Here is a 13,421-nt window from a genome sequence, read left to right as displayed (position 1 = left end):
TTTAATTAAAAAATAAAGAAAAAAGTATTACCACCTTTCCATTATATATGTCCAGCTCCTAAACACAAGCAGCATGAATAAAATTCCTCAATATTTGGTTAAAAAAAATAAAAAAATCTTCAGAAACACAGGCCTAAGGCTGCTGTGTCACTCAGTCTTAGAACAGAATGCCTTTAATAATTGCACGCAGACTTTCAAATCATCGTTAAATAATATATGGGAGCACATTAAAAATGAATATGATAAATTAACAGCCTAAAAGCCGTGAGCACGGACAAAGACCGGGTGGGATGCAATATTCCATTAACTGCAATCAATGTACTGCACTGGTGTAATGAGAAACGGGACTGTAGATGTGTGCCATAATAATAATAACAATAATAACAATAATAACAATAATAATAATGCAAAGTTAATTGCTTTTCATTCACCCAAGATGCTGTACAGACTAATAAATAAAAAGCACAACACAAAGACTAATGGAACGGCTAGCCATACTTTCACAGAGAATCAGGTGTGTTTTTTTTCTTCTTAAAGGTCACAAATATGTGATTACAATGTCCTTAACAGAACATTCTAATGCCGATGTAACAGCTGAAATCAAAGGAGTTATAGAACACTGACTCAGAATTTTGAGAAAAGATTTTTAAAAAACCTACTCTTCAAATCAAGGGGTCAATTCTGTGTTTTACTGGGAGCCAGTGCAGGCCTTCATGAAAGGAGTGTGATGAGAGTCCTCTGCTGAGACAGGTCTGCAGTGCACAGAACTCACAAGTGAAGAACAGAAGAACGCATCATTCTGTAAGAAACCTTAAAATCTTGTGCAAAACATAAACTGCCCTCCTTAGAAGAAGTCACCCTCAGCGCAAAGAAGCCTTCACTGTTTTCCCATCTCAGAAGGAGGGGAAGCAAGCAGTAGAATAAAGAGATTACACACTTAGGCATTTAGCAGATGCTCTTATCTACAGCGACTAATTCAGTTACTTTTTTTTTCTTTTAACATGCAATCTGTTTATACAGCTGGATATTTCACTGAAGAAATTCATGATAAGCAGCTTAGCTCAAGTGTACAATGGATCTGCGTAAATAAAGACCAGTTTCAGTTGAAGCAATGTGTTGGAAATTTTCCTGGCATTTTACAGACCAGTCTGGTTGGTAGAGGGTTTTGCGCCACAAGCAACAGCAACCAAAATGGACCCACTTCCCTATTCCACATCAACATGGAAGCATGCTGTGCTGTGGGTGATGCACAGAGTCAAATGAGTCTCCCTAACATCAAGCCTTCCTCATCCACTCATATCGATCTTAATCTGTCTGAGTTTAACGAGTTTACTTTGTAGGAAATCCACTAATTCCTGAATAATCCAGTCAGCACAGCAGACCTAGGGTGTATGCACTGTTTAAGATCTTTTGGTCATGGGCAAGCAGCTCATTAGATATATTTAAATTCTTAAAACAAAGTGAACCCTTTCTGAGAGACAAGATGCAAAGGCATACCAATATGAAATATGAAAGACCTTTAAAAAAATCCATATGAAATATTCTGGAAATTAGTTATCTTTATTTGCACTGGTATTCAGGCCAGCACTGGTGCTACTATCCAAGATTAGGTTTCAGGTAGGGTCACCTCCCTCTGCCTGATAGGGGGGCATCACTGCGAAACCCAAAGCCGAAAGTTTGGGGCCAATTCCATTCCAGTTCAGTCAATTCAAGAAATGACCCAAAATTCCACATATGAAGCGAAAAGTATCCATGGAGTTCTATGAGGATTTGTCAACTAAATCAACTTATTTTCAATTAATTCCCTGAACTGGCTGAATTTAAATGGACCCGACCACAAGCACTGGCGTCCCTGTGCACATGCTAGGAGTCTACCACCAATGTACAGAGCAGAGTGGATCAGGCCGTCTGTTTGAGCAGAAAGACAAAAAACAAAACAGTCTAGAAAAGTTATGGGCAGGATTATGACCACCGCAAGGTGACACTGACACTACAGACAAAAATACACCCCCCACCCCCACACTGCTTACGCACACTCGAGGGACGTCTTTGTCGAATATTCTAATGAATGTTAGCATGCGAATCACAAGATATAAACATCTGCTGCATTGCAAAATCCTCATTTCTGGCATGCAACGAAGCGAGGTCTAAAGATATCCAGAGGCCACATGCAACGGCACAAATCACAACACGCCAGGTTCTCCTGTGAGCCGTCTGTCAGAAGCCAAAGATGTCCAACAGAAACGGCTCATTTTAACTACCCCAGAGTTTGGAGATCATTCCATTCTGATTCAGCCAGTTTGAGAAAAAATCAAAAATTCAATTCATGAATTGAAAACTGGCCTGTAATATTCTACAATGATTTGTCCAATTAAGAATTAAGTTGAATTTAATTGAATTTCAATTAATTTCCTGAATTGATTGAATTTTTGGAGCTAATCTAACTTTACTTTACTACGTCTGAATGTGAAACTCAACCAGTTTCACCGGATCAAAATTCCTGGTTACCAAAAGATCATCATATCATTATCATACAAAACAGAAGATCAAGTCCATTTGTTGATGAAAGGCAGGCAGTCAAACACTGAATCATGTTGTAAATTTTATTGGGTTTAGGCCTATAATGAGGTTTATCAGAGGGTGGAAAAAGACAATGTTTCACGGAAAAAAGGAAACAACTGAAAGTTTGTTCTTGGCGGCATTACAGAGAGAGCAAACAAAGCCAGTGTCCTGTTTAAAGAAATCTAGCCTAGTCTTTGTTCCAGGGTGTTCTTATTTATTTTAGCATGGCGCTCTGCCCTTGTAGATGTTTATATTCTTTAGCATGTTTACCCACTCTACTACTAACAGCTCCTGCTAAGCTTCACTGCCAGACAGAATGACAGGTGAAGAAAAACAACCAACACTCCACCAGGCCACAATCGCAGAACAGTCTGGAGAGCTACTAAACAAAGGCTTAAACTACGGTTTTCCCACCTCCATAAAGCAGGTTTTTAGCCACTGATGCACAGACAAGCATCACTTTGTGGACGCTGTTCTACTCTGCCAGCAACCAATGTCTCTGGTCAGGTATGGGAATGCAGAAAGCTGTGTGAATGACAAGCCTGCGTAGCCCATGTGCTCAAGGCACTCATATTGTCTTAAAATGAGGGACGAGATGCTGACTTCAGACCAGAGAAAATATCCCCAGAACTGCAGAGAACACAACCCCCCAACAAAATGAACATATGTGTACAATCTCTGCTTTACTAAACATAACACCATAGCAGTTCATTTATCCTGCTCTTACCTATGGGCGGTCTTATCTTTTTAATCCAATCCTAACATGTACAGTAAAACAACCAAAGCATTGGTGTTTCCTTTTTATAACGACAGTCCATTTTGGTTGAAATTCTGTGCGTATATTCTGAATAAGCCAATGGAACAGTAGTTATGCTCAGGATCTACAAGCTCTCAAATCAGCCCTCATTTCTCAAAGATTCCAGAGGACCCAACCAAGCCCTACCTTAAATTAGGCACGCACTTCTGCACTATAGTCCTATAGTGCCTCTTTTGACTGGTTAATTTTTGGAGTCACATCTGTTGTCCCACTCACTTCAGAGCTTTGCACCCGAATGCTCTACTCCCTGCCCTTTCCAGGGACTACACTGTCCAGCGTGCCATTCTGCAGGACTTCAAAAACTTCTACGCAGAAGTGACTCAGTGCGGCATGACAACCTGGAAGCAAACGGCACAATTTTATCGAGCGACTGACTGAGCGAATCGTACTTATTTTCATTTTAACTATGAGCACTCACATTAACCTTCATTCTTCATTCAACTTGAGCACTGAGAGCTACAGCAGTAAGTGACTGTGCGCATGATGACTACCTGCTGGTGAACGCTGCCATTTGATTGAGTGATTGACCGAGTGACCAGCTGTTATAAAATGACCCGGTTTGATCTGCACTTTCAGCAACAATGGCTCAGGAGACCCATGTTTTCACTTTGGCAATTTTCACTGTTTGTCCCCCCCCCCTCATCCATCCATCCATCCACCCATTATCTATACGTGCTTATCCTGAGCAGGCCCCCCCCATCCAGACCTTCCCATTTATTAAGTCCTTCTTTTTTTTTTTACTAAGCTGGAATAATATTTTTTGTCACACTACCTTGAGTTTTTTTTTCTCAGATTGCTCAGTTGGCTTGGTCTCAGCAGTTTCAAGTAAGATGGTAGGAAAGGTCAATATCATAACACAGCCAGCCATCATCAAAAAGCATAATCTCTCGTCTTGGCATTAAATGCCCGCACTGTAACTTCAACCTTACAAAAAGTGATTTTTCATAGACGGATGTAAGAAAAAAAACCATCTTCTTTAAAAACTCAAGTTTATTCAGTTGTGGTTTCCTCATGTAGCTTTTACAAACATTATCTGTGATGCATGTGATATCCTTTGAAAGTGTTTTTTTTTATTACCAGTGGAGAACATGCCAAGTAATACATCCATTAGAAACAGTCCAAGTGTTCACAGTGAGGCGCAAGACTGGACAGTTTAAATTTCAGTCACAAAGCGCTCAGTGGGCACATCAACTAACCCTTTGCCGAAACCATAGAAGTCACCGCACGTAGCTCCCTTTCTGAACCATGGCAGAAAGCAGACACTCAACCTATTCAAGGAAAAGGAGAATAGACGTCTCGGAGTCTGAACAGCCAGTACTTACTTAGAGTGCTGAAACAATACCAACACACCCCCAACCCCAAATAAGAGACAGAATTTATACACCAATCCTGGAAATACAGTTGACATAAACTTTGAAGATGATGACCAATGTGTTTGCCACCCCTGGAAAAAATGAAGTGTGGTACTAGGGGAAGACTGTGTGGCTGTGCCACTTCTGAAGGCCTCTCCATCTGACAGACCGGGAACCAGACGCCTACAGCCGCCATCAGGCATCTTTCGACCGTCGACTGCCGGCTGATTAAGGAGCACTCCTGTTGCCCTCATGTCTAGCACATCCCAGAGAATGAATAAACCTTATTCTTCCTCTGCTCAGATCATTCCACTGACAGAACCAGGACGCTGGAGGCTGTGCTGTCATATTAGCTCCCATCTCTCGAAAAATTCAAAAAAGGACAAAACGCCATTGTCCTGCCCAGGGAAGAAAATGTCCACCTCCTTGCATCAGGGACCAGAGCGTCTATCGAGTGGGGACAGGTTCTCCCCCCACCCCATTCAACTCTGGATGGACACAAGGTTCAGAGCTCTGAGTGTGCAGAGAGCTCTCTGTGTGTGAGCGGATTTACGTCTCCCTCCGTGTCTCAGTCAGCGAAAGAACCGCAGCTCTCTCAGCACCCTGATAGCCTCGGCGTGCTCGTCACCGCACAGGTTACCATGACAAAAATCACGGTTGGGGACAGTTCCATTTCAATTCAGGAAGTGAACTGAAATTCACTTTATGAATTGCGTGATGTCTGCTGAGCATGCCGGGCACTTCAAGACATTTCCTGAACTGACGTGAAATTGATACCAACCCTTGATGAAAACACTGGATTTCATAAAGGCCAGCATCTAGCATAACTCGCAACTGGTGTCACTCGGGTAAAACAGAGAGAAGCTACAGGTGCTATAACTCGAATATCGAAATTATTTAAACATACAGGATCAAAAACAGAAGGGAATAAAAAGAAAGACAGCATAAATAATAAAGAAAACGGCAACATATACCACGTTTGATGACAAACTAATGAATAAAATAAAGAGCAAATCAGAGTGTGCATTGGCTAATTCAACATTTTTACATCAGTGTGTGGAATCATTGCACATGTAAGGGAATGTCTAAAGAGGGTGACATGAAATATGGAATCTTGGGTACCAATAGAACACTGTGTGATACAGATCACCCCCTGGGGATAGGGTACCTAAAACATGATCTCTAAGACAGCTTATCTTGCACAGTGACAATTGAGCACATTTACCTAGATCCCCCTCCCCCCTAACACCCCCTTGGGAGGGCGCAGGAGGAGTTATGTAAAGCCTGTGTGAAGTATGTGACGTTACTTAATGTCCAGTTCTAAAAATGACTCTGTCAGCCAGCTGAGAAGGAGACCCCGCCGGGACGGGACCCCCCGCGGCCCCCAGCAGGGGTCCAGTCGAAAGGTTGAATGCCAGATCCTATCGGCCCAGCTGAATGAAAACCCTGCTCCAAACAACAGTCTTGAGTGCTTCAGATCTTGCAGGAGACAGATCCTCCCTGACAATTACAACCAACACACATACCTCAGTACAAAAAGGGCTCACCTAACATATGCATAAAATGGGCAGCGATTCCTATAAGGTTCACCCCAAAAATGTATGCAAATACCCACAAATTAAAGCTGACAGTGTTCACATTAACCTCAAACGCATTGTTTCATTTCAAATCTAATGTGCAGGAGTATAGAGCCAAAAAAACAAAAATGGTGTCACTGTCTAAACACTAACAGAGTGAACTCTAGGTGTACCACAAAAACGTGTGGACAAATTAGAAACACACCCTTCTATTTTAAAAAAGACATATTTATAAACAGAAGAATGTCCAAAGGCTTTCACTGGTCTCGATTCTCCCTCAGGCTAACCTCTGTGCCTTTTAAAAATGAATACATAATAGCAATGACCATTTCCTAAAGGCTCATCCAGTGAACTCTAGGAGAAATGAATGTGACCTCGTTTCCAAAGCTTCCACTTAAGGGAATGAGCGTTTTCAGCCTCCGCTAAGTGATAAAGCCACTCATGGCGCTACAACCAAAATGGTTGGTGCCTTAAAAGCAAGCCAGCGTCTCACGACACGACCCAGTAAGCCAACTGCAGGATGAACCTGAACATCTGGTGTGGAATCCCAAGCTCATACCCCTCTTTAACAGCCCATGACAGTTAACTGCTCGCGAGTAACCAAATCCGCACTCGTTCCGTTTTAGGGTTTGTTTTTTTTCCCACCAATAGGAAGAGCAGGCCTGATTCTGGATATCACCGTTTGGAGATATGTATGCCAGTACACACCATGCTGTGTGTTCTGCTTGGCCTACATGTACACATTGAAAACATACCCCATCACAAAGCAAGGCTTTGGAATGTGTGTTCAGAATGGCGACTGCAACAGCAGAAGACTATGTGTGACACTGCAGGTTCAAATCCCAGGTGGGAAACTGCGGTTGTACCCTTGAGTGAAGTACTTAAACTGAATTTCTTTAATAAAATATCCAGCTGAATATAAATGGATGATACATAAGCCATGTAGGTCACTCAGGATAAGAGTTAGGGGAAATGTATAAAAAATAAATAAAATCATGTCTTATTTAAAATGGCCACATCCCACTGAAGTGCACATACCTGAGAGGTGAGGTGGGAATATGGGCTAATTTAAAGCAGATTAAGAAAAGAGGCACTTAGCAGAATTTCTGTGAAATAATGTTCTCAGTAAAATATTTTAATAATGGAGGCATGCATGGGACCCATTTCTATTCAAGATGACTTCCATTTCAAATATACAAAAGAAATACTCAATCACATCTATCAATGTATATTCAAATTCACACTAGATTTTCTGTGATTAAAGCCAATACTGCAGGTCATTTAAATTACATGGCGCAGAGTAGTGGGAACATAAATCCTGTGTGGTCGACCCAAGGGGGTCGTGCCCTGATTTAAAGGGACAGAACACACATAAAAGGTATTTAATTCAAGGACTGAACTGGTCAGGGTCTGAGTCACATTAGCATAGAGATAAGATTGCATTTGCAGTCCACTGCCATGCTCGTGAGAGGGAAAGATCGACATCACATAAAATCAGGGGCAGGATTTTCCCCTCTCCACTTGGTATGAGGAAGAGGGAGAGGCAACAAAAAAAAATCACAGAAAAAGCAAGAATGTGTACATGGAATCATGCTTTCGGGGGTACTATTCTGTCAAAACATTGCCTCTGGCTCAGCAATGAAGAATTACAATAGCCTCAGCCCAAGGTCTTTTCTGAAACACTGAGAATTTTAGGAACACAGCAAAACTGCAAACGCTGCAATATTGTTCCGAATACTGCCATGAAAATACTCTAAAAATAGCTCACGCAAAGCCAAAACAGATGGAAAAACACACACATAAATGACTTTGTATAACAGTCTGCCCCTAGAAATGAACACAGCGTTTGTACAGATCTTGGCCATGTCATCATAAAAATGAGTGCAGAACGGGACACTATCACTGCCATTACTGACATAACTAGACAAAGGCCACCGAACCAACAGCAAATAAAGTGGTTTCATAAAGTGTTTAATAAATTGTTGCAATATCAGTCATTTCAGACAGGTAACTGCATATGTGTAAACTGGTCAGGTATAGGGCCTCACAACAAGAAGGTACCAAGTTCGAATTCTAACTAAGGGTCTTTCGGTGTGAAGTTTGCATGTTTCCCATGTCCATGTGTGCTTCCGTTGAGCTTCGGTTTCCTCCCACAGTCCAAAGACATGCAGGTTAGGTTTATAGGAGATCCTAAATTGTCTGTGGAGTATGAATGTGTGAACGAAATGTGTGTGGGCGATTGGTGACCAGTGTGTACTCCTGCCTCTTGACCAAGGCATAGCATGACTCTGACTAGGACTATTTTTTACAAAACGGATGGACAGTCAGGTGTGCAAAGCTGGAGCCCACGAGTAGCAAGTGATTTTTTCTCCAACAGAAGTGACCATATTATGCTGATTTCATCAATCAAGCTGCTGTTTTGCCAAGTTCTCTTAAAATATTTATGAAAAACAACAAAAATGATCTCGTGTTCGAATGCGCTCCCAGCGCTCCAGCACTGATTGTACTTTTTGCAACAGCAAGGAAACGCACAGCACGCAAATTGAAAAATGCGCTAAAATGGGTAAATTTATTTGGGCATGCCTAAGGTGTCACATTTCCATGTCTGTGCATTGAGTCATGGCACAAGACTGGCTTTGCAAAATGCGAGCGGCCAAAAGTTAAAGTACTCTGATTTAACAAATGTAGAAACAGATTATGTGCATACATACATACATACATACATACATACATACATAAAAATTCGCGAGACTTAGTCTACAAATCCTTTAATTGCACGGAAAAGTTGTCAAATTACTTTGGGGGACCCGAGACTGCACTGAAATCCGATGAAATTGGTCCAAATCGCTATTGCGAGGGAGGGGACGCCAGGTGCCAAGCTGAATATGAGACCACTGCTTCCGCAAAGCAGTGGATTATATCAGTACAGGCTGGATCCGATGTGTAAAGACGGTGGGCAAAACTGTTTGGTGCCGAGATCACCAGCAGCATAGTAACCAAACTGACACACGAGCGCAGTGCCCTTATTTAGGTCTAGTCGCCTATTATTAAACCGCACTTGCACATTTTGACATAGACTTGCTATAGGCCGATACACGTACACAAAATAACCGTAGCCTTTGCAAGCGTATTCGTTATCTAAGCTACTTTAAATCATCGTTAAAACGAGCTCGATTTCTAAAGCAAAAAAAGATCTAAAAATAAGATAAATTCTCTAAACATAAAGAAAATTCGATACTGTTAAAATACACAAGATAAAGCGTGGCTTAAAAAAAAGTTATTCAGTGTTATACAAGACAGTGAGTTCAAAATCTCTTCTCCCGCAACTGAAACGCTCACTGTTAAAATAACAATTGCGCAATATTTTTATAGTGCAATGAAATGACAGGGAATTCAAATGTGGCAAGTGTGACTAGGTGGTGTGGACCGTGCACTAAGTGACTCGATTATGAGACTGGCTGTGCAGTACGCAACAGTAAAAAAAAAAAAAAGCTACAGTAACAGAAGGGAGACCGACGTAGGAAGTGAGATTGCGTTTAATGTAAACACTGATCGCGAATATTAGCAAGAACACGTACACTACAACAGTACAGACAGACCAAGAAACTGGAAAGCTATAGAACTGACATGTCACAAACTCATGAACTAATTGCCTTTACTTTCTACTTATGCATATACAGATAACACCCTTTCTCTGCAATCCGATTCTAAATTTTTTGGCAGTGCTGTAAAAGTACTACCGACTGTGTGCTGTTTGAAGTCACAATTGCTGGAGGTCGCAAAACACGATTGTCTTTAAAATGCACTAATGACTTCCTCCAAAAGGCAACGGCAACAATGGTTACCACTTACATTTCACCGCTCTGTCCGTCGTTGACAACTTCGGATCATCATTTGGCTTGGTTTCGGACATTTCCAGGCTGATATTTACACTGCTAGATTTCTATTAAATATGAAACTGTGCCTGAATGCAACCCGTTGTAGTCCTCGCTCAACCACTCGACTCTTCCCAGAATGGGAAACCGCTGTGGTTTCACGTGCCTCTCTACCGTCTCCAAAAATACTTGCAAGTGTTACAAATTTCTACACAGTAAGGTCCCCCTGATTTACTGCTGTGCTATATCAATTTCTGTCTCCAAAAACTGAGCGCAACCTAGTTTAAAGTTTGGATAGATCCGCCTTCTGTCCAAGCTGGACTGCCTATTGGTGATGTTCACTTCCTGTTTCGATTGTTCCTTCACTCCGTACGGACGAACGTCTTGTCAATATCAGTGGTCTGTGTAAAATTCTGCCTTGATTACGCCGTTCGCTCTCTAACAAGTGTGGGGACATTATTTCATGTTGGTGATTGCTGCAGAACACATATAGTAGCTATGCTGGCTGGAGCAGCGATGGATAGCCTAATTTCGCGTGTACATGGAGTCTGATCTTCGACATACAGTGGGGTGGGGGATTTCATTTGGATGTCAGCTGGGTGTAGGAATTATTATAAACGACTCTCACTTAAACTAAGACACCCAGACTCGATAAAACCCCAGTATTCAATGCAGTGTGCTAAAAGAGAAAAGCGAAGGTAGAGATTCTATGACATTTATCTTTGAGTCTAAAAATTCGTGCTATAGTTTCAATTAATTTGTGAACGCATTTAATCCCTCCCAATTTGTGGCAAAAAACGCACAGTGGTATACACGTTTGAAAATACATTATTGCGTAACTAATGAAATCTACTGATGTTCAAGGATGGAGTAACCTGTAATTTTTTTATTTATCGGAAATTCATTTTTCAGCGAGGTTACGAAAATGTTTTGTGCACAGATGAGTTGAGAGAGGTGCAGCTCCCTCGCATTTCTGTGTTTAAAATTGTAGCGCGTGCAGGCGTGCTACTGAAACACGCCCTCTAATGCATATCAGAAAGATAGTGGGCTATGTGGTCCTGGGGCTAGCTGGTTCTATCAAACATTACCCCTTTACTCAGTTGAGCTTTAATTGACTTGTTTTCCTGTCAGAGAATGATGAGGATACCTACAACTGTCGGAGATTATTTGTTTCTGTCAGGTCACTCAGTTGAAGGCTGCTCCTGATTACCGTCTCTTGGGGAACCTGTTGACCGCTATCTGTTTCCGCAGGCTGTGATTACAGTAAGGTGTCGGCATTAGGTGAGCTCTCCGGCCACTGCGCTCTCGTTGTTAAATTCCGCCCGAAATGAAGCGGACGTCACCACCAGCAGCTTTTGCACTGTTTTTTTTTTTTTCCTCAAGGAAATTCATTACATTGGACCTACTGACATACAAATTGCCCATATTTCACACAAAACGGCGTGGAAACAGATGGATTGTGAGATAGAATAAATGCACGAATTCTAATGGAGAAATTAGGCTACCGTATTTTGTCAAGGGGAATTAATACTCCCATTACTACTCATGTTTAATATAGGCCTAATGGTTATTTCAACAATAATTATTATAATTACAGTTTGCATTATTATAAATACTAAATGCACATACATAATAGGGGACTGGTTGGCAAGTTGATTAAGAACACAATTGAAGTGATGGCAAAAGCTGAAAGTAGATGTAAGGGGATAAACATGCATTTATCTCTTGTATTCTTTTGGAATATGTAGCCTTGGTTCACAAAAATCACAAAAAGAGCAAAGTTCAGAGAATCTACTTGCCTACCGGTGCTGCAGGTAGGCTCGATGCTTTTAGTGAACAAAATACCAGAAAACGTCTGCAATAATGGCAGCCACATTAATCACAAAGAGGAGATTACGGAGACGCACGCCGAGAGAAAGAACGGCCAAGCCCCCGTATAAGTCTGGCACATCGCTAAACTTCATTTCTCAACTGCTGACGTTACGATACAAACCCCATTTAGTTTGATCAATGCTCATGCAAGTGCTTAGATTCGTTTTTCCTTTATTAATGTAATAATTACCGCGACTCCAGCGACCCCTGAGAAACTTATCCTAAGGGGTAGTTCTAAATGATTTAACATGTTTGCACACCCACACGTATGCACGCGCGATCGTACAAACACAGAGGCGCTCACAAAACGCAAACATGTTGTTACGTTATTCGTTAGCTTTTAAAACACGTGTGGTACAATTATATTCCAAATGCATGTGTTTATATACTACATACAGTCAACAATTATACCTTTTCAGGTTTTCAGGCCTGTAATCTTCTTTGAAAACGTACAGTACATCTCACATGTTCATGTTTACTGAAAGTTGTCTTCCCTCAACTCCTGAGATTCACCTTTTGAAAGTTTAGCTTCCTATGGGTTTCAATAAAAGTACCTGTTTGGCCATTTGAGGGTTTTAAAAAAATTCACATTTACTGTAATTTGGCAGTGGAACACTGATATTATTAGATTAGAAGAGAAATGCCAAACACTTGTCAATCTTTTACTGTAGAGGGCACTGTCTCAGTCATAAGAATCATGAAAGGCCAGTATCCAGTGAAAAGAAACAAGATAGCGCACTCTTTATTCCATAATTCTTTTGACAAAGTATAGCCAATAATTTTGCACTGTGCACCTTTGTTAGTTTTTTCATCCATGAAATCTTCTTTCTTGTGAAGGCTTATCTGTTGTTGTTATGTGCCTCAGGTGTGTGTTTTCTCCTTTACAAAAGAAGTCCAGTATCCAGTGAATGTAAAAAAAAAAAAGGATATTTGGAAACGAATCACAGGAAATGTGATTTTCATCCTCCTGTGGCAAATTCAGTAGTCCGACATTACACAACATTTTGCAGCAGTCCCAGTGGAAGGAGAGGTACATTGTTACTGCTAAGTTATGAAGTACTGTTTTTAACTGCTTTTATGTTTTTAACTGCTATAGCGCAGCCTGGCCTTAGCTACTCAGTGGCAGCTCAGTAGCTGTAGAAGTTATATAATGCATATTGAGCCGATCCTAAATGAATGGCAATTTCCACACCGATATGATGTGCAGCCAAACACCTTAATTAAAAAACCTTAATTAGTCACACAGGGGGTGCATCCCAATACTCGAAAAACGCATGCTCCTTTCCTCCACTACCACCTCGTCTCCCCCGTGTTCCGGAAACCGATCTTTGTGTCCTTCCTCCCGCCAGTGTCCTAATATTGGAGG

The 13,421-nt window shown here is 41.3% G+C and overlaps 1 protein-coding gene across 4 annotated transcripts in view; it reads right to left on the bottom strand.

The window, feature by feature from the left end:
- The window catches only part of LOC135259482 (protein phosphatase 3 catalytic subunit alpha), a 123,656-nt gene extending 113,191 nt beyond the window's left edge, over positions 1 to 10,465 (bottom strand). For 2 of the 4 annotated variants that reach the window (XM_064343944.1, XM_064343943.1), the window contains exon 1: positions 10,161 to 10,463. In XM_064343944.1, coding sequence (XP_064200014.1) covers positions 10,161 to 10,221 — 61 coding nt within the window. In that variant the 5' untranslated portion in view covers positions 10,222 to 10,463. Of the gene's footprint in view, positions 1 to 10,160 lie in introns of all 4 variants that reach the window. The other 2 variants (XM_064343942.1, XM_064343945.1) reach the window with 2 other exon arrangements.
- Positions 10,466 to 13,421: the final 2,956 nt, after the last annotated feature.

This window comes from Anguilla rostrata, chromosome 7 (assembly GCF_018555375.3).
Source record: "Anguilla rostrata isolate EN2019 chromosome 7, ASM1855537v3, whole genome shotgun sequence".
Classification (NCBI taxonomy): Eukaryota; Metazoa; Chordata; class Actinopteri; order Anguilliformes; family Anguillidae; genus Anguilla; species Anguilla rostrata.
The sequence above is the reverse complement of the archived record's forward strand: the minus strand, read 5'-3'. Positions and strand labels throughout refer to the sequence as shown.